The sequence below is a fragment of the Nyctibius grandis genome, chromosome 18 (genome assembly GCF_013368605.1).
Source record: "Nyctibius grandis isolate bNycGra1 chromosome 18, bNycGra1.pri, whole genome shotgun sequence".
Classification (NCBI taxonomy): domain Eukaryota; kingdom Metazoa; phylum Chordata; class Aves; order Nyctibiiformes; family Nyctibiidae; genus Nyctibius; species Nyctibius grandis.
In genome coordinates this window covers 4509899-4531890 of record NC_090675.1, presented here as the reverse complement: position 1 = coordinate 4531890, position 21992 = coordinate 4509899, and the positions used below count along the sequence as shown (strand labels likewise).

The 21992-nt window shown below is 46.4% G+C and overlaps 1 protein-coding gene across 1 annotated transcript in view; it reads left to right on the top strand.

Annotated features, from left to right (window-relative positions):
• The window catches only part of MYBBP1A (MYB binding protein 1a), a 56355-nt gene extending 35679 nt beyond the window's left edge, over positions 1–20676 (top strand). The window contains exons 24-27 of the mRNA XM_068415512.1: positions 4783–4896; positions 16097–16198; positions 17375–17499; positions 19479–20676. Coding sequence (XP_068271613.1) covers positions 4783–4896; positions 16097–16198; positions 17375–17499; positions 19479–19980 — 843 coding nt within the window. The 3' untranslated portion in view covers positions 19981–20676. The remainder of the gene's footprint in view (positions 1–4782; positions 4897–16096; positions 16199–17374; positions 17500–19478) is intronic.
• The last annotated feature ends 1316 nt before the right edge of the window (positions 20677–21992 follow it).

Sequence of the window (21992 nt, the reverse complement as noted above, 5' to 3'; positions counted from 1 at the left end):
TGTATATTTTTGTCTCCTGGACTTCCAAGAGCAGTGAAATGGTGATAGCACTAAAGCTCCTGATGCTTCTTCAGCTCTAAAAATATGAGTTGCATAAACTTGTATTTTTCCAGGTAATGTTTTCTTGTTTTATGTGTATTATATATGTAAAGGGAAAAAGAAGCTCTTGCCACACTGCTGACATGCTTCATGTTGGTAAAACCGTGTCCACGATGCAAAAACAATAGGCATAAGGTGGGGAAAATCCATCTTGATGTCTTTGGTAAGCATTTAAACTCCCCACTGCTTCTGTTATAATGTGCAGGGAGGTCTGATGTAGCTCAAATACTGTCCTGGGTCAGACCTAATGAGACGTTTCTGTCCTGCCATGTGCTTCAGGCAAGCCAGTTAAACTTACTGCCTCTCTGCTCTAAGCTGGAAATGCCATAAGGGAGTTTGGAAGGGTTAATCAGCTGTAGCCTGCAAGCTGCTTTGAGATCATCTGACAAGATGGCTGTGTGAAAACTCAGACTTGGTGTTCAGCATGTTGCAGTGTGGGAACATCTTCAGTTTCACTGTCCTCTGATGGTGGCAGAGGGTAACTGCTGATTTCAGTGTTTTTTCTCATGGGAGTGTGTCTGTGTGGTATGTATCTTTTTTCACTTACTTGCAAAGCCGCCTCCAGCCAGCCTCCTAAAACGCTTGGGACTGAGAAAAGCATTTCTTTTCACATTAGAAACAAGTGTCATCTTATTAACAGTGTGCTTTTCTTTGAAAACAAACCTGAATTTAGGTCATGCCTTCACCTCTCCAACGTTGCAAACAGAATCTCTACATGATTGCAAAGGCTTGTTTGTTTTTGGCTTTTTTCTTTCACAACTGCAGTGATTGAAAGACATCTCGATCTGTTCCCCTTCATCCAGCTCACCTGGATGGTGGGTCACCTGCACAGTGACTGGGGAGAACTGCTCTGCTGACCTACACGGCTGCTACACCTCTGCTAGATATTTGCTTTCAGTAAGAAAACAGTGGCTGAATGGGTAGGGGTTAATCCATTGCTTGCCCTTTTAAATAGTCAGGCGGCATGTCTTGTCCTTTACTGCAGAAGGTAAGGGTAGGTTGTATAACCCAGCAGCCCCGCCAGCTTGCACTCCTTTGTACCACCTAAATAAGGTAGGTGAGCACATCTGGGAGTTACCAGCGCATCTCAGTTACTGCACTGAGCACCTTTACTATTTCAGAAAGAAATCTTGACCATTTATACTGAATGCCATTTTGGGTAATCATTGTAGATAAGAAAGAAATAAGCAAAGCTGGCAAAAAATCACAGGGTCAGCACTGCAGTTAGTTATTGTTTGTTCCCTTCTCCCACAGGGACTGATAATGGGTGTTTCTGCCTCATTTAGTCGTGTGGTTGATAGATATATGTGGGAGTGTATGTATGTGTCCACTATCCCTGCTTGAATGGACTTCACTTATTTATGTTTTTACTATTTTATAGTCTTTCTTTTTAAAAACTGACGTTAAGGAGAAAATGTTTCGATGAGGCAACTGGGTGGCTCCTAGGGCACAGGATGGGCTACAGTGTTCTCCACCCTTAATAAAAAGCTCCAATGTGACTGTCAGCTGCTTGTGACTATTTGCACACGTTCTCATTTCGGAGATGGTGCATATGTGGGAGGGGGGACAACTTTCTCTTCTGAACTGGGTAAGAGTTTGGTAGCTGGGACTCTTGGGTCTTCTGCTATTTTTGTCCATTTGTGAAGTGTTGATAATACTTGGCTCTCTCGTAGGGCTGTCATGAACACAGCAGGCTTGATTTGGCACTGAGAAAATGCAGAGAATACTCTCTGATATTCTTGGGAACAGTATTGTTCTGGCAGCCTTCAAAATTGCCAAATGCTTGTAAGACAGTCAAAAAAATCAGTGATGCTGGGGAGGGCAGGAGGGAGAGGGACAGAACTGGGTAGTTGTTGAGCTCCTGGTCTGTGCTGGATTTTGTGGGAGTACTTCCCAAACTTCTGATTGTGTGATGGGATGGTAAAATGTGCAGCTGCTCTCTGTATCATGTATAAAAGGCACATCATGAGGGTGTTACGGGTAAATGATGGACTGTGAGGAATTATGGGGGTTGATAGTGTTCTGATGCAAAAGATTTGAACTAGCTGGGGTGGCTTGTCTCCTCCTAAGGTGTTCGTGTGTGGCCTTGCACTTAAAAGTCTTGGTGAGGAGGTGATGAATATGATAACCTTAAACTACAGCATAGCATGGTAGTGGGCACTGAGGACCTTGTAACTATTAGTGTCACGTTTGCTCTCTGACTGAGATGTTCCTGAGCCAAATTTGATTTCAACCAGCAAGTAAATCTTTTATTTTTATTCTTTAAAATGAGAAAAGTTGTTCATGCTTAGTACTGAATTATCATTGGGTTAAAAAACAATCAGGAAACACAAGATCGTGTTGGGTACAGCAATAGCAATGTTTTAATTGCATGAAACTCAAAATGTATTTTCTCTTTGCTTGAATCTAATCTACACAGGCTGGAGGCGTGATAGTTAGGAGTGTGACAAAATTACTGAAGAGTGATAGCACCAGCCAGGGTTCTCGGATGACTGGGTGTTTTGACTTCCTCATTTATGACGCACAGAAGGGAATGTTGAGACTTTCTCTTAAAGTCATTTTCAAGCTTAGTGCTTACTGAGGACTGGGTCCCATTCAGAGTCTGTTCTGTCATTCCAACATTTGAGTCTCAGGTCTCCAGAGCTCGCTGTTCCTTTGGATGGCTTTAATTTCTTTCCTGTTCTTTTCCCAACTGACTTGCAGTGCTCCCACCTGCTGCTGACTGGTACGATTCCTGAGCAGGCCATTATCACTGTTACCTCTGGTCCTCTGTCTGCCTCTTGAGTAAATCTGTAGTCCTGAGGTACTATCAGAGTAGCTTAACAGGACCCTTCTCTGTGCTTTGCACCCACTTGCAGTATAAATGCTTTTGTAATTGGCAAAGAAGAGACGGTGCCTTGAGGTTTATGACCCTGCCTGAGCTTTTCAGAATGAATTACGGCCTTTCATCTACTCCGAGGGTCACGTTCTCTTTGTAATTGCACTGAAGTGACTTTCCACTACATTTGGTACATGCATGCAGACATGCCATAATTTGTTCTGCAAGACACAGACTCCCCATAATTACAAGGAGTATGTAAGCTTGCCTGCCTCAAATATGGCATTAGGGCACTCTCTCTCATTAAATCAACATAAATCTTTTGATGTAGTCTCGTTGGTTCCCTGCCACATTTTCTCCCTCAAGTAAAGAGCAGAATTCCCATTTGTGAGTGAAAGCTCTCTCTATTCGGTTAATTCTCTTTGTTGGCCATCCTGGTGCAAACTGGAGGTAAGCTTACATAGATGTGTGACATTACTCTGTTGGAACACAAATACAAGTGCTGGAATTATGCAGTGGGGGGGGGGCTGTGTTCAGTGTCCTGTCCCTCCCAGAAGCCTGGAGTATGTTGTATAGGTAACAAACCTCCTTTGAGCTCATGAGGTGTTCTGTTCGACTGCCTACAACTTTGGATGGTGTTATTGCTCTCAGGAGATCCAGGGATTTCTTCTCTTCTCTCACTTTGAATTCTTCAGTAAATAGTTCCCTAAAAATGCTCCAGTAGAAGTGTGGGTAACATATGGCCAGTTTTTAGCCTTCTGCTACATGTTTTCCAGGTTGCCTTTGGACCTAAGGGGTATCTGGAGGCCAGGCTGGGTATCACCAAGCTGCATTTTTTTTCTTGAGGCCTGTTAGACTTTTGATCTCAATGGTGTTTTTGATGAAGAGTTTTACAAACTCTGCTGGGTTGTTTTCTGTAGCGTGGGTTCACTTGCAACATGTGGTTAAAAAATGGCAGCCCTTCCTTTCTTAGGATGAGATTAACTGTTGATGTAATTCCCAATGATTTTTGGTATTTATACCTGCATTCAATTCAGTCTGTGTGATGGCAGCTAGAGGCAACGTTTTTTCTTTATATGTGGGTAGAATTTGCTCACTAATTCCATGCTGCTACAAAAATTTTCCCTTTAAATCCTCTAAACTATTTGCGCTAATCCTCATTAGTGTATTCCGTGCATTTCTGTCATTTGCTTTTGTCTATTGCTGTGTTTTTCTTTTACCTAAGAAAGTCTTAAAATAGGAATTCTGGAATAGAAAAGGACTTGTAGGAAGATTGCAGATTACTGTTGGTTTTCTAGTGGCTACTGTTTTCATTGCTGTGTTAACGTAGAGGCTTAATGAGCAAGTCTGACTCCAGGGCAAGGCTGAGTGCTGCTCTGAACAGCAGTTTCCATCTAGGGTTCCTTTGAAATGAGGCATTTGCTAACCTGCCAGCTTTTATTTTTGTTTATTTGTGCCTACTGCATTCATCAGGGCATGGTAAGGGGTACAGTCACGCAAAGGGCTGCCTGAAGACTTTTGGAGACAGAAAGCGTTGCACTCAGAGCAGCTACTAAAGTATATTTTGGATATTAATGCCTAAATCTAGAAGCAGCAGGATCCTTCCCCTCTCCTTTGACCTTCTCTTTTACGTATGTGCATTCAACCAAAACCCACCACCCTGTCTCCTGAGGAGCGACCCTGTAAGGGTCTGGAGAATGTTTTCTAACAGAGAGACGTACATGTTGGTGAGGGTACACAGCACCTGTAACGTGGCATTCCCTGGATGCTGTGCTTAGCTGTTTGCTTCAGCGGGGTATTTGCATTGCTAACATCTTCCCTAGAGAGTGCAGAGTTTCACGTCTCCTCTCCCCTTTCTCTTTCAGGCCCAGGCCTGTTTGCTTCTCCAGAATGTTCTGCTACTTCGTGAACTGAAGCTCTTCATGACGGAGGAGGAGTGGGAGGAATTGATCAGAGAAAGCATCAGCCAAGTGACAGAGGTAACAAGCTTCAACATGTTAAATGTGTGGATAGCACCTAATGGGTGCTGCTTTTACTAGTGTGGTGCTGGGTCTCGGAGCTGGAGTCTGCAGCCATGCTTGGCACTCACGTTGTGCCTGCTCGCACCAGGTCCGAGTAGTGTCCACCAGGACCACAGCATTCTTGTAACACCACTATTTAGATGTATTTTCACAGAGTGCAAGAAATGTGCCTGGTACAGCTCAGCAGTGCCTGTGTATGGATCCAAGGGACAAAGTTCGAGTTTTAGGGAATACACTCATTCAGATGAATTTAAGGTGGTTTTAAAAAATAAGTTTTGAATTGAAAGGTATCGTGAACATTGACTTAATTTCAGAAAATGTTGTGGAAGTTCTGTATTTGAATGAACTTCAGGGCCAAAGAGAGCTGAGGTGCACTAGACTTCTGACTGCGTTGCAGGCCTTCTGCACCAGACTCCCTTGCGAATACTATTTATCAGGGAAACCTTAAAATACATTGGAAAATAATTTGTACGGAAAAAACGGTGACAGAAATTGCAGGGCTCCTCATTCAGTGGCAAGTGCAGATTGTACCTGAGGACAGTTTTTGGGTGCAGCTATTATGTAGGAGGTGATCTGTGGGACAGGAGACTGAAGGAGCAAGTGCCATTCAGTTATATTTGTGTGGATTGATGTGGGGGGAACCAAACAGCCAAATTAATTATGTGGTGACTAAACTTGACAACATGGGAGACTCCAGTCTTGGCGTTCCTACGTAACTGTAGTATTGAGCTCTTTCTAAGTGTAGCTTTCATTCTTAACTTCCTTCTTTAAATGCTGGTTACATGGTAATTTAGGCCATTCTGTAATTTATTGTATTGGACCAGAACAATTAGCTCTGTTTTCTTTCGTCAAGGAGGGACAAAATCTAAGCAAGTTTAAATCACGGAATTCAGAGGTGCTGTTTATAATTCTTGAGGAAGCAGGTAATCCTGGGTTTCATTAAATAGCTTTTATTTAATGGTTACGTCAGGAATCCAGGAATCTAATGGGTGGACTTAGGTATGATTTTATTTTCCATACATAAAACATGCCACTCCTTCCAGCCCGGTCATCTCCATGTTTCTCTCTAGCAGCTGAATACCTGCAGAACTGGGTGATTCACTGGGAAACCACAAACATTTACAATGCCTTTATGTTGTTCTTGTCAGGGAAAGTTTAACAACTCGCAACCCATACACTATTTTAATGAGCTTTGCTACCAAAGCTTCCTCAGTGCCTCTCATTTCCGTGGTCATCTGTGTTTAAAGGAAAATTCCTTGACAATATTGTCAGTTTGTTTGGGCTGTCCAAGGTATACCCTGCAGGCAGGAGGCTTCCCATACTATTAACTGGCAGTAGCATATAGGTGGTAGTTCTCTTTTTGGCCTGAAAAAGCCCTTGTAGCAGAAGTCAGAGGCTAGAAACTGAGCAAACTCTGTAGAAAGTATGTATTAGTCAAAGAGAGTAATCCACCATTAAAATATCTTGCTCAAGAGTTTATTAGCTCTGAATCTCCAGGTGGGGATTGTGTGCTTGACTGAAAGAGGAGCTGCAGGTTGGGTGGCAGTTATGGGCTCGATGTTGAAATTATGGGGTGAGTTTGCTTGGACTGTGTTAGGCAAGAGCTTGGGCTAAATGATAGCCCTTTCTGTCCCTGATGCCCACACATGCCTTTGCAGAATTCGGTTTCTCCTGCGGCTCAGTCCTCGTCCCTTTTTGTCTGAGACTTCTGTCAGTGAGCCATTCCAGGTCAGCCATGATTTTGGAGGCAGATATGTAAGTGGGTAGATGTTGGCATGTGAGTGCTCACCCATGAGAACCTTGCCTGAGAGCAGTAGTTCGTGATGCTGTGGAAAATGATGATGTTTTGCTGCCCTACCTCTAGTTGAAAGGTCTGCATTTGCTGCCATTGGCCTGCCACCATCCCTCACAGACAGCTGTTTCAAGAGGAATAAATGATAATGCAGAATTTTATATGTTTCTTTGACCCAGGGAGAAGTGTTAAATAACCTGGGAGGGACAGCTCTTTGACTGACTGTACTGATGTGCGCTGGTAATTCAAGCAGCAATATTGTTCATGAGGAAGCTGTCACCCGAAGGCTTTGCTCCCCGTGTCCTTGGTCAGATTTGCAGCTATGGGGCTGGTAGCTCTTGAAGTGCAGGATTGCTCTTGCAGGTGTAAGGCTGTGAGAGAGGAAGGGATGCCATCTTCTGGTGTCTGCCTTCTCATCCTGTCTTGCCTCAGCGATTGCATCGCATACCTGCAGATCACTTGGTGAGGAGCAGTGAGCCTGGGGTGGTTTTAGGCAGTGATATGTGCTGGAACTGGGAAAGAAGCAATGTGAGAAAACTGCAGTCTTGGATATCATTGAATTATGCGTGCAAAACTAAGAGGCAGATGAGGCAGAATCAACAGCCAGGGACTTTAAATGAAGAGACAGCTTCCTGAAATAGCAGCTCTGGCTGCTGTGAGGCAACGGCTCTTGCGCTTACATAAGCTAACTTGACCTTATTTGTTCCCAAAATGTTTAAGCATGCTTATAAAACATATATCACAGTTATGAGGGATTCATGTTTGCCATCTGCTGACTGTTAACGAGGGAAGTCTTGATATCCTGGTGGGTACTTCGGAGTCGGCTTGCTCTTGTGAGAGCCCTGCTTGCTGTTGGTGCTCTTCTGTTCTGCTGGGTCACCTGGGCAGAAAGCTGTGTCCACAAGCCCTGAGACAGCAAAGGGGAGGAGGCAGAGAAAGAGCTCTGGCACAGTTTTGGCCTCCCAAGTCCTAAATAGTTACTTTACACAAAGCAGAACCTTGCTGCAGTTGTTCAAGTTTATTCTAATGTTTGGAGTCTAGACGGCTTGGTTGTGTTTACAGTATAAATAGTGTTGCTTCATGTTGTAAATGACAGAGCTCACCTGAGATGCTAGAGCATCTGAGAGAGACTTCTTTCTCTTCAGGAGAGCTTTGTTCTTTTATCAGTAGGTCTCAAAGCACTTTACAGAGGGAGTTCAAACCAGTGAGTTGTTGATGTAATGAAGAAAGTATTTTGCAGAAACCCAAGAGCTAATGTATTTAGTTTGCTCAAGCCGTTCGCCTTGTTTTACAGGTGATGTTCTTGGCTGGGAGCTGAGCCAAGAATCAAAGTTGGGTTTCCTGAGACATCCCAGAGACCTTCTTTGTTCATGGACAATCTGACTGTTTCTTAACTTGGCTTCAGGACAGCCCAGTGTGTTGGATAGCAATCTTTGTCACCATGTTCTCTAAGGAGGATGCTGGTTGTTTTGAATTCAAACTGACCGGAGTCATGCAATGAGGCTGGTGGCAGAACCTGAGAGGTCCAAGTTCCCTGTTTCATGTAGGGAACTGTCGCACAGTTTGGGTGAGGGGTCTCTGTGGGGCTGCCTGGGCTCACACGCTGTCTTTCTGATATGAAGCTCCTCTCAATTTGTCTTTCAGTTCTCCCAGTTGTCACTGTGGGCACATTTTGGTGTTTGTTCCCCTTGTTAGATGTATTTCTGTTTTCTTTCTGATACATTACAAAGTTGCTGTCTTGGCTTTAGAGTGATCCTGAAGCCCTGCCAGTTTTTCAGTAACTCATTGACAGATTTGGGGCAGGAAGCTCCAGGATCTGAACACAGAGTTTCATTACCTTTTTTTTGTCATCCTGTTCCCAGGGACTGGCTTGCCCTCCTGAGCTGAGGTGCTTTGGGTAACTCCCAGCTTATGCTGAAACTCCCAGTTACAATGTGAAAGGGGGAAGTGGGAAAGGATTTTGAGGAATGTTCCAGAAAAAGTGTATTTTTACCGCCGAGCAATTTGAAAACTAAACAGCCCTCAGACAAACTGTTGGTTAAGCTGCTTTCTCTGGCTTGTACACAGCAGTTTCCTGAGGGTTCCCTTTGTCTGTCTTCTACATCATAGGAAGGGCCCAACTTTACTACTATTTTTCCCTTTGCTTGTTTTGTCAATGTCATAAGGGATGGGCAGAACAGATAGCGTGCAGGTTTTGGCTGTTTGAAGCCCAAATGGGATTAAGGCATCCTGGAATGTAAAAATGCATGCAGAATCTGATACGTAACTTCAGTGCAAGACCAAAGCTCTCCCAGTCACCAGGACTGGAGACTTTCCCATAAATACACACGTGATCCTAATGAGATGCATGTGATGCCTCCTTCCACTTAGATGGTTACTTAGACTTGGCCTGGGCAGGCAACCATGTTTCTGTAGAAAGGCATGAATGTACACAGACTACATTACGTGGCATGTGCAAGGGCTGGTATAGATAACCCAAGAGCTCTTTTCCAAGACTCCTATCGTTTGAAAGTTACTGTATGTGCTCTGAAGACTTTTACTGTATGACATTAGAAGGTTTTGTTGCTATTGTGTTGTTCAGCTAGAGATTTAAAATAACTAGCTGGAGCCACTCAGAATGTGTGGGGGAGAGAGAGATATACCATATAGCCTTCCAGTGTAGATGTACCCTTCATTCCTGAAGGGCATCACGTTTGGTTATCAGTGTCTTAATTTGTAGGGAGATAAATTATTAACAGTGATTTCATCAAATCTCTAAAAAAGCCATTCTTCAATTTTTTTTCTTAAAGATTGCCTGAACTTTTATCTGTCCATCTTTTATAAATTCTTAATTCATTGCCCTTTCTCAGCCTCTTAGCTTGTAAAATGAGGCCAGCAGTGATTTAACTGATATCTTTGACGTGCTTTCAGAGTACTGGATGTCCCTGTGGAGAACTCATTCTCCTCTGTTCCCTCAGCTGTCCTGTATGGTTTTTCCCTGCTGCATTTTCATACGGTCTATGGAAAAAAAAAAATCTTTAAACTTGGGAAAGCATTGACATTTTCTGTGACAATGGCTGTTGGATTTGTGGGCTCCTCCCTCTAATAACAGCCAAAATAAACATTGCAAAAAATGCCCTTTAGTTGTATCCTTCAGCATGTGGGTCTACTTAGTCCCCTACCTTCCTTCTCTCTCTCAGTCATGGACAAGCAGAAGCTTGGTGGTTCCATTCCTTTGTGAGCATTTCTTGATGACTTGTTTCTGCTAGAGATGCAAGGAAAAAAGTTTTGAACATTTATACTTTCAGTCTTGAGAATCTTAGAGAGAATGGAGGGAGGAGGGACTGTCACTGCTTTTTTTTCCTCCTTTTAGTGCTCTTGGCAGAAGCTGCTGTGCGTTCAGGTGGGTGGTGTGAGAACCTCTCCTTGTGTGCTTGGGTACCCGTGTATGTGGACTTGGAAATGGATCTGGTTCTGTGGACAGATGGAAACTGGTGTGAAGTGGCAGACTCTTCCCTCCTCCCCTCTTTGTCTTCCATTATTTAGCCCTAAGTTCTAGGTTGGGTTCTTCTATTGTATAGTGAACATTGTTGTGAAAAGAAGGATTTGGGGGTGGCTTGTCTGGGTTTTGGGAATCTCAGAGTTGATTCCTGGCTCTGTCATGGTCCTTGTGACTCAGTCATGTTACTTGGCCTCTCTGAGCCTCTGTGAAATGGAGGGAATTGTGCTGGCTTACCTCTTACCTCTCACGAGAAGAGTGAGAGTAATTACAGGTGAGGTGAGGGTGCTTACATCAGATAATAACAGGAGCTATGAGCGTACAGAATACTAAAATACTTCATTTGGTTGTCAGTTTGTTATTAGCCTCTAAATAGCAGAGGAAGGCTGTGTCCCTCCCAAACCTCTCAGCTTACCTGTATATTGACATGGGAGATCTTGTGCTTTGGCTCAGGTAATGGGCATATGCTTGTAGGGCCCCAAACCTACTTGCTGGGGTCCCTCTGGATGTGACTCCACCATAGGGACCTGAGCCACAACAGCAGCAAAATGCCAGGTTGGGTCTTTGCTCTGGGACCCTTCATGCAGCATGGAGCCAGGGCAGAGCGTTAGCTTTCACAGCGTGAAAGCAGTGAGCAGACTGAGATCAGACCTGTTAGGTGATTTCTTGTCGTGACTGTGGACGTTCAGTAGGGTGGAAATTTTGCTGAACTATTTGCTGCTGGAGAAGAGAGTTTACCTTAGCAACCTTGGGCTGTGCCAGGGGGTGTAAGGTCGTGCAGGGCGGGTGGAGGTACGTGTTTTGCAGAAAGCACTTGGCACTGCATTCAGCCATGAATCTGCACATTTATCCATCAGCATCAAGTCTGTTGTGGGGGAGGAGGGGGAAGGATGGAGATAGCACAGCCTGCGGCAAGAATGCAGGTTGGCCAGGCTCCTCCAGCTCACGGAGCAGTGATGGATCTGTCAGGCTGATCCCACAGAGGGGAAGGGCTGGCTGTTTTGAACAATGAAATAGGCTGAAGGATGTGCTGGGAATGCATAAATATTAAATGGTGTTCAAACTTCCAACTAGGAAATGTGCTCATCTCTTGGTAGCAGAACACTCCTCTGCATTCTTGAGGTACTGCTGTGTCTTGTAAGTCTGGGCTAACTGTATCCCCTGCACTGTGGTACCTGTGAGAGGGGAAGAGGTGCAGGCAGGTGTGAATGCGGAGGCTTCCAGAAACATTGCCTGGCTCCCCATGACAGCATATTGCCATCTCCCTGCAGGGAAAGCTGGGCAGTGGCCGGGATGCTGACTTTGGCTCTAGATGCACATGCAACACTTCTTGCTGTATTGCAGGTTTCAGTGGAGCTTAGACTAAAATCCTACCTGGGACCTGAGGCATGGAGCTGTGTGGTTAACTAGCTGCCAGCCCTCTGTCCTGTTTGTACGGCTGAATTACTGCAGGTATTCACCTCCTGTGCTCTAAACCAAACTTGTTTTATACTTTGCAAAGATGAAGGAATGCTGTGAAGAGCAATGAGAGATGGAATGAAGGTTGGAATCTACAGTGGTTGGGATACCTCCATGTGTTATACAGGAATTAGGGATATTAAAAACCCCACTGATTGATAGGATGCTGGGGGTGTGCTGTTCTTGTAGCAATCCTAGAAGCAGAGAACTTTGGACCCGGCATTACCATCCACCAGAAACAGCCAGAGGCTTTTGGGAGCAGTGTGTTTGACGTAACAAGACAAAACCATCTCTACCAGCTGAATCCACGTAGGGCGAGGCAGGAACTGTATTGCTGTATTGGCTTGAGATGAGATGGGAGTTCCAGCTGTGAAAACTGCCTCCATATTTTTCTCTTGTGGAAAATGACCTGGCCAGATCTGCTGACAGCTCAGATGTACAGGTGTGATTAACCATCACAGGTATTATGGAGCCATAACTGGAACTGAGATTCCCTGTAAAGTGGGACTGGCTGTTACTGAAGGAGCAGAGTAAGAAAAGCAGAAAATGGGAGAAAAACAACATAATCAGCAAGTGATGCAAGTGTGGCTGTTGAGCATAAGCCACATGGTCTCTCTGCTTTTATTACTGAGCGATTGGGCTGTGTGACTCTTATGCTGGCAATGCTTTCAGAAGTCAGTGGAAGGGAGCGTTGAATACCTTTGTGAACAGAGCATGGCAGAGAATCACAGAACAGGTGGTTAGACAAGTTCTTCTGGGTTTTCCCTTAACCCTCCACCACTGACCTGTAGCATAGCTGGAAGCAAAACCCCTGCTTTGTGCCTCAGTCTTGCTATGTAAAATGGAGATACTTGCCAACCTCCTGCAAGTCTTTTGCGATCTAATTGGTGTTTGAGGCTCTCCTAAGGATGCTCCAGATGACTGAAATGCTACTTTTCCTTTTAAGGCATGTTTGACATGTGTTGCAATTTGCCATCTGTTACATAATAGCTTTTGCTTTAATTTTATGATTGTATTTTATACATTCCTCAAATGAAATCACAGTAAAATGATTGACCTGTGCAATTGGGGTGGCAGTGCTAATTTCGTCTTTCAGATAGCTGAGCGAGGGAGCAGACCAAAGCAATCTGCTGTGAGAATCCGTAACGTACAGACAATGGTTGGCACCTTATGTAGTAAGAATTTATGACAAATACTTGGGAAAGCTGCTTTTGAGGTTTGGACCCAGTTCCCATCGAAGAGACTTGGGATTTCATTCCTTGGGAGCGGTTCCCCAAGGCTTGCCAGCAGCCCCAATCCAAAGTCAGCTTCTTGTACGTAACCAGAGCGCAGCACACTTATGTTGATGTCTCGTGCTAACACAAATCCCATCGGAGCAAATGCTCTGCTGTGTACACTCCCTGCTATGGGAGGATGAGAGTGAAGCAATGCGTGGCAGAAGATACCATCTTGTGTAATGCGTACTGGGGAAGACAGTGGTGATGAGATCAGGATAACAGGTGACACTGAGCTGAGCAGGAGTTGGACTCAAGCCTTTAAGGAGGCTTGACTGTCTCAACCACACCACATACAGAGGTGCTGTCATTTTTGAGCTCTTTGGAGTAAATTTTTTTTTGTACTCTTTGTAGCAGAAGGGAAAGGGAAAAAGAGACGTGTAGAGAAATAGTAAGACTTTATCTGAATTCAGCTTCCTTAAAGCCAATCCATTCTGCTTCTGGACTAGAGAAAATTGTGCATTCTGTAGGGATGAATTACCTGCTGCTTTGCTGCTCCTTTGGCTTCTCCACCCACCCTCACCCTCTTCCTTGTTCCTTCCTGCTCTTCAAGAGCTGTGTAAAAGTGATCCATTTCAGTAGGGAGCTATTTGTTTGCAGAGCACCTAAATTGTACTGGATTGCTTCTGGCTGTTTACGCTGGTGGAACCCTGCGTGCTTGTGTTTCTAAACTCATGCAAAACACTGCTTTTAATATAGATGCTGAGTCTTACAGCACTGATGTTGCTAGACCAGTGGTATCTTCTATCTCCAGCTGGGCAAGCCACCCTTTTTGTTCTACAGGTCTGCATGAATTTCGTTGGACGCCCCAAACTAGACACACTCCCCATTTCCCAAGCACCTGAAAACTGCTTGCAGACTTCTGAAAACCAGCCCCTTGGGTGTTGTTCAGAGCTATAGGGCTTTTCTATTGACTTCAGTAGGATTTGTTTCAAACCCTTCAAAGCATCAGGGCAATTCGGGGAACTAGGGATGGCAGCAAGAACAGAGAGAGTCAGGCCAGCGTGATTTAAATGTAGTCATCTACATCACTCATCTACAGCAAAGAGAAAATGCAATTTATTTTTAACACCTCCTTAATTCCAAAATGTTTGTATATTGCAAAGATGAAATGACAGCTGACTTCACTGCAGCTCCTTTTCACAGTACTCCCCTGATTCCTCTCGTCCTGAAGAGCTGACCATCCACACTGATTTTCTCTCGTTGTGAACTTGTTCTCAACTTAGCAAAACAGGGATCTCAACTTAATAGCCTCTCTGAAAGCTACTTTAACCACAGGTAATGACCATTAGCCCAGCAATATCTTGTTCTTCAAATTGCAAAGAAAATTTTTATGCAAGCCCGGCTTTTTTGTTTTCATAATTGATGATGTTGTTGTTGTTATTATTATTAATTGTGGTAAGCCTAATAAATGGCATATGCATGGCCCATAGGGTGTTATATCCTACATGTGAAGTTTTTCTTCCTTCACGCACTTCAGGTAAATGTTTCTCATTTTACCTGAGAGACTTTAAAGCTGTTGAATTGTGTGACCTTGTAGGTTAATGACAGCTCTGGAACAGAGTTGCAGCGCATCTGTCTATATCAGGAGAGAGTAATTAGCAAGTTATTGATAGTCAGATGAAGTTGCAGCATGAATTCCAGCTGGCAGAACATGGTGGTTTTCTAATACAGGGCTTGAGTGGACCATCCTGCTCAGGAAATAACTGTATTTTTATTATTTAAAAAAGATACTCCCAGGGTGTGAAGCCTGTACAGATAGTAAATAATTCTACTTGGAGGCTGCTGTTCCTGCAGATATGTTATCTGATCTCCCCACTTTTTCTGATAGAAGTGGTCCTTGCACTCTTGCTGGCCATCATTATTTTTCTGTTGTGGGCATCATTACTGGAAGAACTTGCTTTGGGGAATAAATTTCTTTCTTCTGTCTGTGTCTACGAGGATTTTTACTTTATTTGCCAGCTTTATGCTGATATAGATGGAGAATAGTTTGCTCAGAGTCCTTGAAATTACTTCCAATCTGAATGGAGCAAAGGCAATAGATGGTCTAATGGGAGAGATTGCATCTCCTGGAGAACTATGACCTTCCACCGCTGGGTACAGGCTCGGTGCAGTGACTTACCAGCGATGGGTGTTGCCTGAGACACTGAGGATGCTGAGCCTGGGATGGACCTTGCCGTTCGCCAGGTTGGTATGTTCAGATTCGGAGCGAAAGCGAGCTTGGCCGCAAGTGCAGCCTCCTCTGGAGAAACGGGCTGTGATGGCACATGCCACTGTCTACAATAAGCTTGTTCCTGCAAATCCTGTCTCGTATTAGTGTAATCCATGCAAGCTGCAGAGCTTGCTGTGACATGTGCGTCCACACAGAAATAGTGGGGAAGAAAACTACCATGGAAGCGGGGCTGCGAGGACCAGCTGCAGGCAGAGGATCAGTACCCCTGAGCCCCTGGGCTGCCTCTTTGATCCAGCTGCCTTTTTATGGCTATTTTCTGCCCTTCTCCACTTGTAAATAACTCTGGCTTTTATTTGACCTATCTTTGGAGTGATTTTCCTCTAAGCCAGACCTTTCAGTGTCTCAGAAACACTGCAGCACATAAAGGGAACACAAAGATGAGATTTTTCTCTTGGTCATTTCAGTGAATTTAAGCTAGATTGACAAGCCCTGTTCTCGTGCTGGCAACTGGGATTTCCTAGGCGTAAGTGTTAATGGGTTTTTGCATTAGCACTTTACATGTAAATCCCAGCTTCTGCAGCTGAGTAGCTGTTGTCCCTCAGGTGAGTCTGTTGTCTGGCAGCCTCCTGGCCTTGCCAGGGTGTGAGCAGATACTGGTTTTCCTCTTTTTTTCTCCAGGAGGCAGCAACATGTTTGCAGTTGTGCTTTAGCTTAGAAACTAGGGAGAGCAGCAGGGTTGTGCCTTTGCGGTAATGCTTGCTCTGATTTTGTCCAGTTGTTTCTTAATTAACCTGGACATCAGCAACTTCCACCATGTACTCTCCTGAGCATTTCCAGAGTTTGGTGGGTTTTGTGTTCCAGAGTTATTTTGGTGACAGGTTAATCCCACCAATCGTTACTCATTTTCTGCTTTCTCCTGAGAGGAGTGATTTGTTTCCCCATTTAATGCGTATTCATTCTCCATCTGCCTGTTTAATTTGCAGAGTTTGAAAATGGTTGGCAAGTGTATCCTGAAGGCTGAGAAAGAGAAAGTTGCCAAGAACTTGGAGCTGTTGAACTTCCTCCTCAAGACTGTGGCGGAGCAGGTGAGTGTGTGACCCGATGTGTGGCAAATGGCTGTTCTTCTGAATACCACCAAGGCCTCTTTTAAGTGTCACGCTTGGATTTTACCTTGTGATTGCTCCATCCCTACATCCCACCTCCTTTCTTACTGGAGGTACCCCTGGAGGGAATGTCTAGCTGGATTAGACGACAGAAAAGCCCTCATGTCTGAAGGAGTGATCCATAGCTCTTGTGAGCTGATCTCCAAGAGCTTTTTGAAGGATTTGTGCAGTGTTCTCCAAATGCACGTGGCATCTTCTTTGTTACCAGCAGAATAGGGCCTGGGATACAGTGAGGGTGAGCTGGGTTTTGTCCCAGATGATTGCTCTGTCCTTTCCACTGAACACCAGAGATTTTCGTTTCCAGAAGCTGAGACTTACACAGAAGGTTTGTGAGCAGGAGTGAAGCTTTGTTCTGGGGCTTTGTTTTCCCTAATGAAAAACATCTTTTTTTGAACATGAGAAGATTTTTCTATAGGTGACAGATTAGTCTCCAACACGGTCTTATTCACTGGAGCAAAATAACACAAGCAGCAGAATTGCTGAAGCCCAGTTTCCTACTGATAAGCACTGAGCTCACACCACAGCCTGTTTCTTTGTGAAGACCTAATAGGAAAGTGGGTGGAGGAGAGAGATTATTTCCAAGGCTCTTGTAGGAACTGAATAGCCTTTGAGATGCACCGTTCTGTCTGATTTTACTGAAATTATCCAGTGGATTATGGAAGCTGTAGAGGCAGCCAGAGGCAGCACAATTGCATCCTTTAGAAACCAGACTGAAAATGCTGCTGCTCTTCTTTTAGATAGGTGCATAGTCATGTGTCGTCTTCACCCTGCTCCCAGCCATGGACTGAAAAGGAAAGAGGACCAAAGGACCTTTCAGTCACTTTTATGCCACTACAGTTCTAGCTGTTGGACTCGTGCCTCTCATGCTAGAGACCCAGTTTCCAAGCAAACCCTGTACCTGATGGTGTGGTGTGACTCACCAGTTTTTGCCCCCAAATTGAAGTGGTTTTGCAGATGTGTTCAGGGCAGCAGCTTGGAGAAGCCAGGCAGGATTGGTTATTCCTGCCATAGTGGTATCCCGAGGGTGGCCTGTGTCCTGCTGCTGTGAGTGCCCCTTCTGTGTTCACTTTGCAGATTGTTTGTACTTGCCTCTTGCAGAAGCTGTGTGTGAAGCTGACGGAGTTGGACCAAGTGCTGGTAGCTCTGTACCAGGCAGAAGGCATTGGGAATTCGGCACGTCTCGACTGTCTCTACTGGAACGTCATGCGCTGGCTGAATTATACGTATGTATGCCTGGCACTCTGGCTTCTTGGCTTGCCTGGGGGACTGACTGCCTGTCCTACTTGTCTTCACTGGTGTGGGGAAGTAGGAAGAGAAAGGAAGTCAAGGCACTGAGCTCAGGCTGGAGTTTGAGTTCAGTGGAGCTCCTGAGTTGGTGAGGTTGGAATGCTCATTGTTTTGCTTGTTCGGAACAGTGCTAGGCTCGTTGTTCCAGGTGCTTATGTGCTTAGGATTGGTCCTTGATGGAAAAGGTTTGTATGGCATGTCTGATATCTGATTGTGTCTTGCCAGTAGAGGTAAGACAGCTTATCAGCCAAGGGTACAGTGCCTGCTTTCAGCGGTCCCAAGTGGTGGCCTGGTTTAAGAGCCGTCACCAAAGTTGCAGAGGAATTTCTAGGCTAGAATGAGTCACTAAGCTCCTACCACATCACTATGGATTGGTTCTGCAAATGTGGGGCTAGAGGGAATGAGTAGCTGTCCTGGGAAGTGACTGGATACCAGAGAGGACATGCCAGGACCTTCAGTCCTCTCCAGTGATTTTTGGGCTCCTTAGTGTCTGGATTCCCAGCCTGATGCTTGGAGTGGTTGCCTTGCAGATCTGAAAGCTGGGGAGCATTCAGTGTTTATGCTTTAGTGCTCTTGTGTTAAGTGGCAGCTGGATTTGACTTTTGCTCCAGGGGGAAAAAAAAAAAGTGTAGGATCTTTTCTTCCTTTCTAGCAATAGCTTGCAATCAGAACTTCTGTTTCCCTTTCCTGCTGGCAGTATTTAGTGAGACACACAGCATTAGGGAATGCTGGGTGCTCTGCTCATGACTGTGAGCTGTGGTCCTGGTGTGTGGGTGGCCTGGTCTGTGGTATCTCAGCCCAGCAAGAGGCTCTGAGGGAAATGCTTCCATGTGGCTCACTGAGAGAGGGCTCACAGGCAGGGAGGAATCGTACAAGGGAGCTGAAGCTGGTGTTGTGGCCCCTTCTAATGCCTTGAACAGGCTTGCAGGGCACAGCGGCCTCACCCAGCCCTGTGACAGCCCCAGGCCGTTTTCCAGTCTCACACAGGTCCCTTGGCATTGTGTTGCCAGGGCTGGCACAAGGATAAGGCCTGGTTTAGGAGCTAGTAGAGCCTGTGGTTAGGAGGGGGATTGCTAAGGTGGGAAACACTGAGCTTGTGCTTGCTGTCTGAGGAAGGGATTGGGGTCCAGGGGTGCAGCCTGCTGTTAACTGTTGGTGCCATCTTGCTGTGACATGCAGAGATCTTTGTGCAGGTGAGTTGGAACAAGCCTACAGCAGGTGTGGTTTGTGCCCAGGGTCCTGGAGGAGGTGCTGAGAGGCAAGCGCTAACATCAGGTTGTCAGGATAGTGTTTTTTCACCCTGAAGAGAGAGAGCCTGAAAAACTCTTCAGAAAGCTTCACATGGAAAACCAGGCCATGGAGTTAGAGCCTGGTTCCTTTTCAGGACTCCTCTCTGGGGACTGAGCTGGTGCAGAGCAGCATAGAGTGGGTGGTGTTGGAGTTGCTGATGGGCTCTGTCAGAGAACAGCAGCAGCAGTGGCTGTCTTGGGTGCGTACAGAGGCTGCCTAGATGAGACTGGAATGGTCTGGTTCTTGCTGGAAGACCTCTTGGGATTGTTAGTGCAGTGAAGGCCTTGCTGGGGCTGTCACCTTGGACAGACAGACAGTGTCTCTGTAGCCTTGCATGGGGCCACATGTAGGTGTGCTCGAGAAGGTGGTGAGTACAGCATCGTCTGGTCTGTGGAATGGGGATTCTTCCTCCAGTCTCCATGTGCCTTCTTGAGTCCTGGTCTGGCTCCCGCTGTTCATTTAACCAGTCCCTGTGCAGACTGAGGACCACCTCCAGGGAGAGCGCTCCTTCTTGCAGCATGCCTGTGCTTCCTGCACCTTCCTTGTGCTTCTGCCTGTAGCATGGATCACCCTGCTCCCTGGCTATAAACTAAGTTGCTCCTGATTTTTGGCGTTCTCTCTGCAGGAAGCCCAAGAAGGAGAAGACAGCCAATAAGCCTGTGCAGGAAGCCGAGTCCCTTAAGCGGAAGAAGAAAGGCTTCCTGCCAGAGACCAAGAAACGCAAGAATCGCAAGAAAGGCATCCAGGAGAATGGGGTAGCACCAGGAGCTAGTGAAGATGGAGAACCAGCAGCCCCAGAGGAGCAGCCCCTGGGAACAGAAGTCCCCAAGCAGAAAAAAGCCCTTGTGCTCGGTAGCAGCAAACAGAAGAATGAGAACAGAGGGGTCGGGGAGAAAGGAGTGGCGATGGCAGGGAGAGGGGAGGGAGCTGTTAATGGAGGAGGTGCTGTGGCTGCCAAGAAAAAGAAGAAGAAGAACAGAAAAAGAAAAGGCAATGCAGGCAGTGAAGCTGAGCAGGCGCCAGCTGCAAAGAAAACCAAGGGGACTGTCAGCCAGGAGACCCAGCAGAAGCAGGGCAAAGCCAAGAAGAAAAGAAAAGGGAAAAAAACTCCAGCACCACAGGAGTAAACTCGATGGACTCGCCCAGGCCCAGCATGGCTCAGAGGACTGTTTTAATATCTTTTATAACTATAGTTTTTATGTCCTCCATGACTTTAAATAAACCTTCCATGATGCTGAGGTCTAAAGCTGCGGGTCTGACTTGCGTGGAGAGTTCAGCTGGAGCACAGGGAGCTTCAGGAGGTCACGTACCCTCCAGGCTTTGGTAGATGCCCACTCTCTCTTCTCTGGCAGTGCCAAACAGCCTGTGCTTGGGAGCACAGACTCCTGTCTCCACGATTTCCCAAGACAGAAGTGAGAGCCTTGTTCGGATTTCCTGGGCGAGTTGTGGTAGGTGTGCTGGCACTGCTGAGTCGTGTGTCAAGCCCTGCAGAAGGTTCAGAAGTAACCCCTAAAGGCACGCTTCTGTCCTGCCCAGGCCCAGCAGTACTCACAGCTTTTCCAGTCTGGGAGATGCTGTCTCTTAAATGCCTGTAGTTAAACGGCCTTGCACATGCATGTTCTGGGGCCAAATATACGCAGTTTGGCCACTCTGGTGTCATCAGGAGCTACCATGATCTGGCTTTCTTGCCTTTTTGCTGCTGGGTGCAGGAGGGGTGATGGCCCTGTGACAGCACAAGGGACATCAATAAAACAGTGAAACAATTGAAATGGGTGATTGATTTGCTCGTCTGCCAGGCCAGCAGGCTCTGTGCAGCCGTGCGAGGCCCCTCTTACCAGCTTACAACACTCTATGAAGGTGACTGCTTGGAATTGCATCTGCTTATTGATCCCCAGGCTCCTGAATGCCAGAATGCCATCACTGATTCTCCGGGTGTTGGTTCTCCGATGTGTTGGGTACCTGGTTCTTGTTGAGAGCTGAGTCTGCAAGTGTTTGAAACTCTACTCATGTTGTAGTTGCCTCTAAAGCCCCCTCCCTCCTTTCCTCACCCCCGCCTGCTGACCACCTTGCTCCTGGAAGGGGTGGGTTGGTGGCTGGCCCTGCCTCCTCTCCCAGCAGTGGAGGGGGCAGTCCCCACGCAGGCCCAGGTGCTCTCCTTCCTGCAGAGGAGTTTGGTGCTGGCTCCTGTCAGAAGCAGACGGCTGCTGGCAGAGTGAAGGGCCCTGGAGCGGGGCTGTTCCTGCTGTGCCTTCGGCTCTCGTCCCTCAGGTGGGTCAGTGCCACCAGACACAGATAAGGGCGCAGGAAATGTCATGTCGCTTTTGGAGGGGGTGAGAGAAGAGCTGCAAAGGGCTGTGTTTGCCTGTGGCTATTTATCTGCCTTTGCAAGGATTCTTTTCTCAAAAGGCATAAAACTCCCTGGGAGACAGCGGCTGGCAGCAACGCAAACACGTTCCACTGCAGACCCCCGGGTGGGTGCAGCCCTCTTCTCATCGCTGTGTCACAGCAATGATCTCTGAGGTCTGCTGCGCATCCTAAGGAGTGCTTCAGAGGGGACTGCTGGCACTGGGGAGGCTGTCCTGCCTCTGCCATTTAACGCTGAATGCTGGTTCATTGCTCTGTTAAAACCTCAATCCCAGCTAAGCCCCTCCAGATGTCTCCTGGGTGGTGACTTTTCATATGTTATGCAAATGCAGCATACGAGAGGCCAGCAGGTCTGGGCCATCTGTGTGTAGTGATCCAGAGATGCTCTGACGGGGAGCAGGGGTTTCAAATCTGAACACTGCCTTCTCTAACCATTTCTTTCCTCCTTTTTGTGCCTGTAAGTAAGACACCCTGGGACTTCGTACCCCTGCCTGTGTGAAACTAGAGCAGAAACAGCATGCAGGTGTGGTGGGAGGGAAGCAAGGTGAGTACACAGGTACGTGGGTGTGTTGGGAGCGAGAAGGCAGCCTTAGAGCCCGCTGGGCTGTCTCTTCGGGTGTGCAGCAGGGCAGCAGCTTAACTGTGTCGTGGGAGCTGAGCCTGGTACTCACGTCAGCAGGGCTGTGAGCAGCCTGGAGCAGTGCCAGGGCCATGCCGCACCAGGCTCTCCAGTTTGGATGGTGCCACCTCACTTCTGTGGGAATGTGAGCCTGCT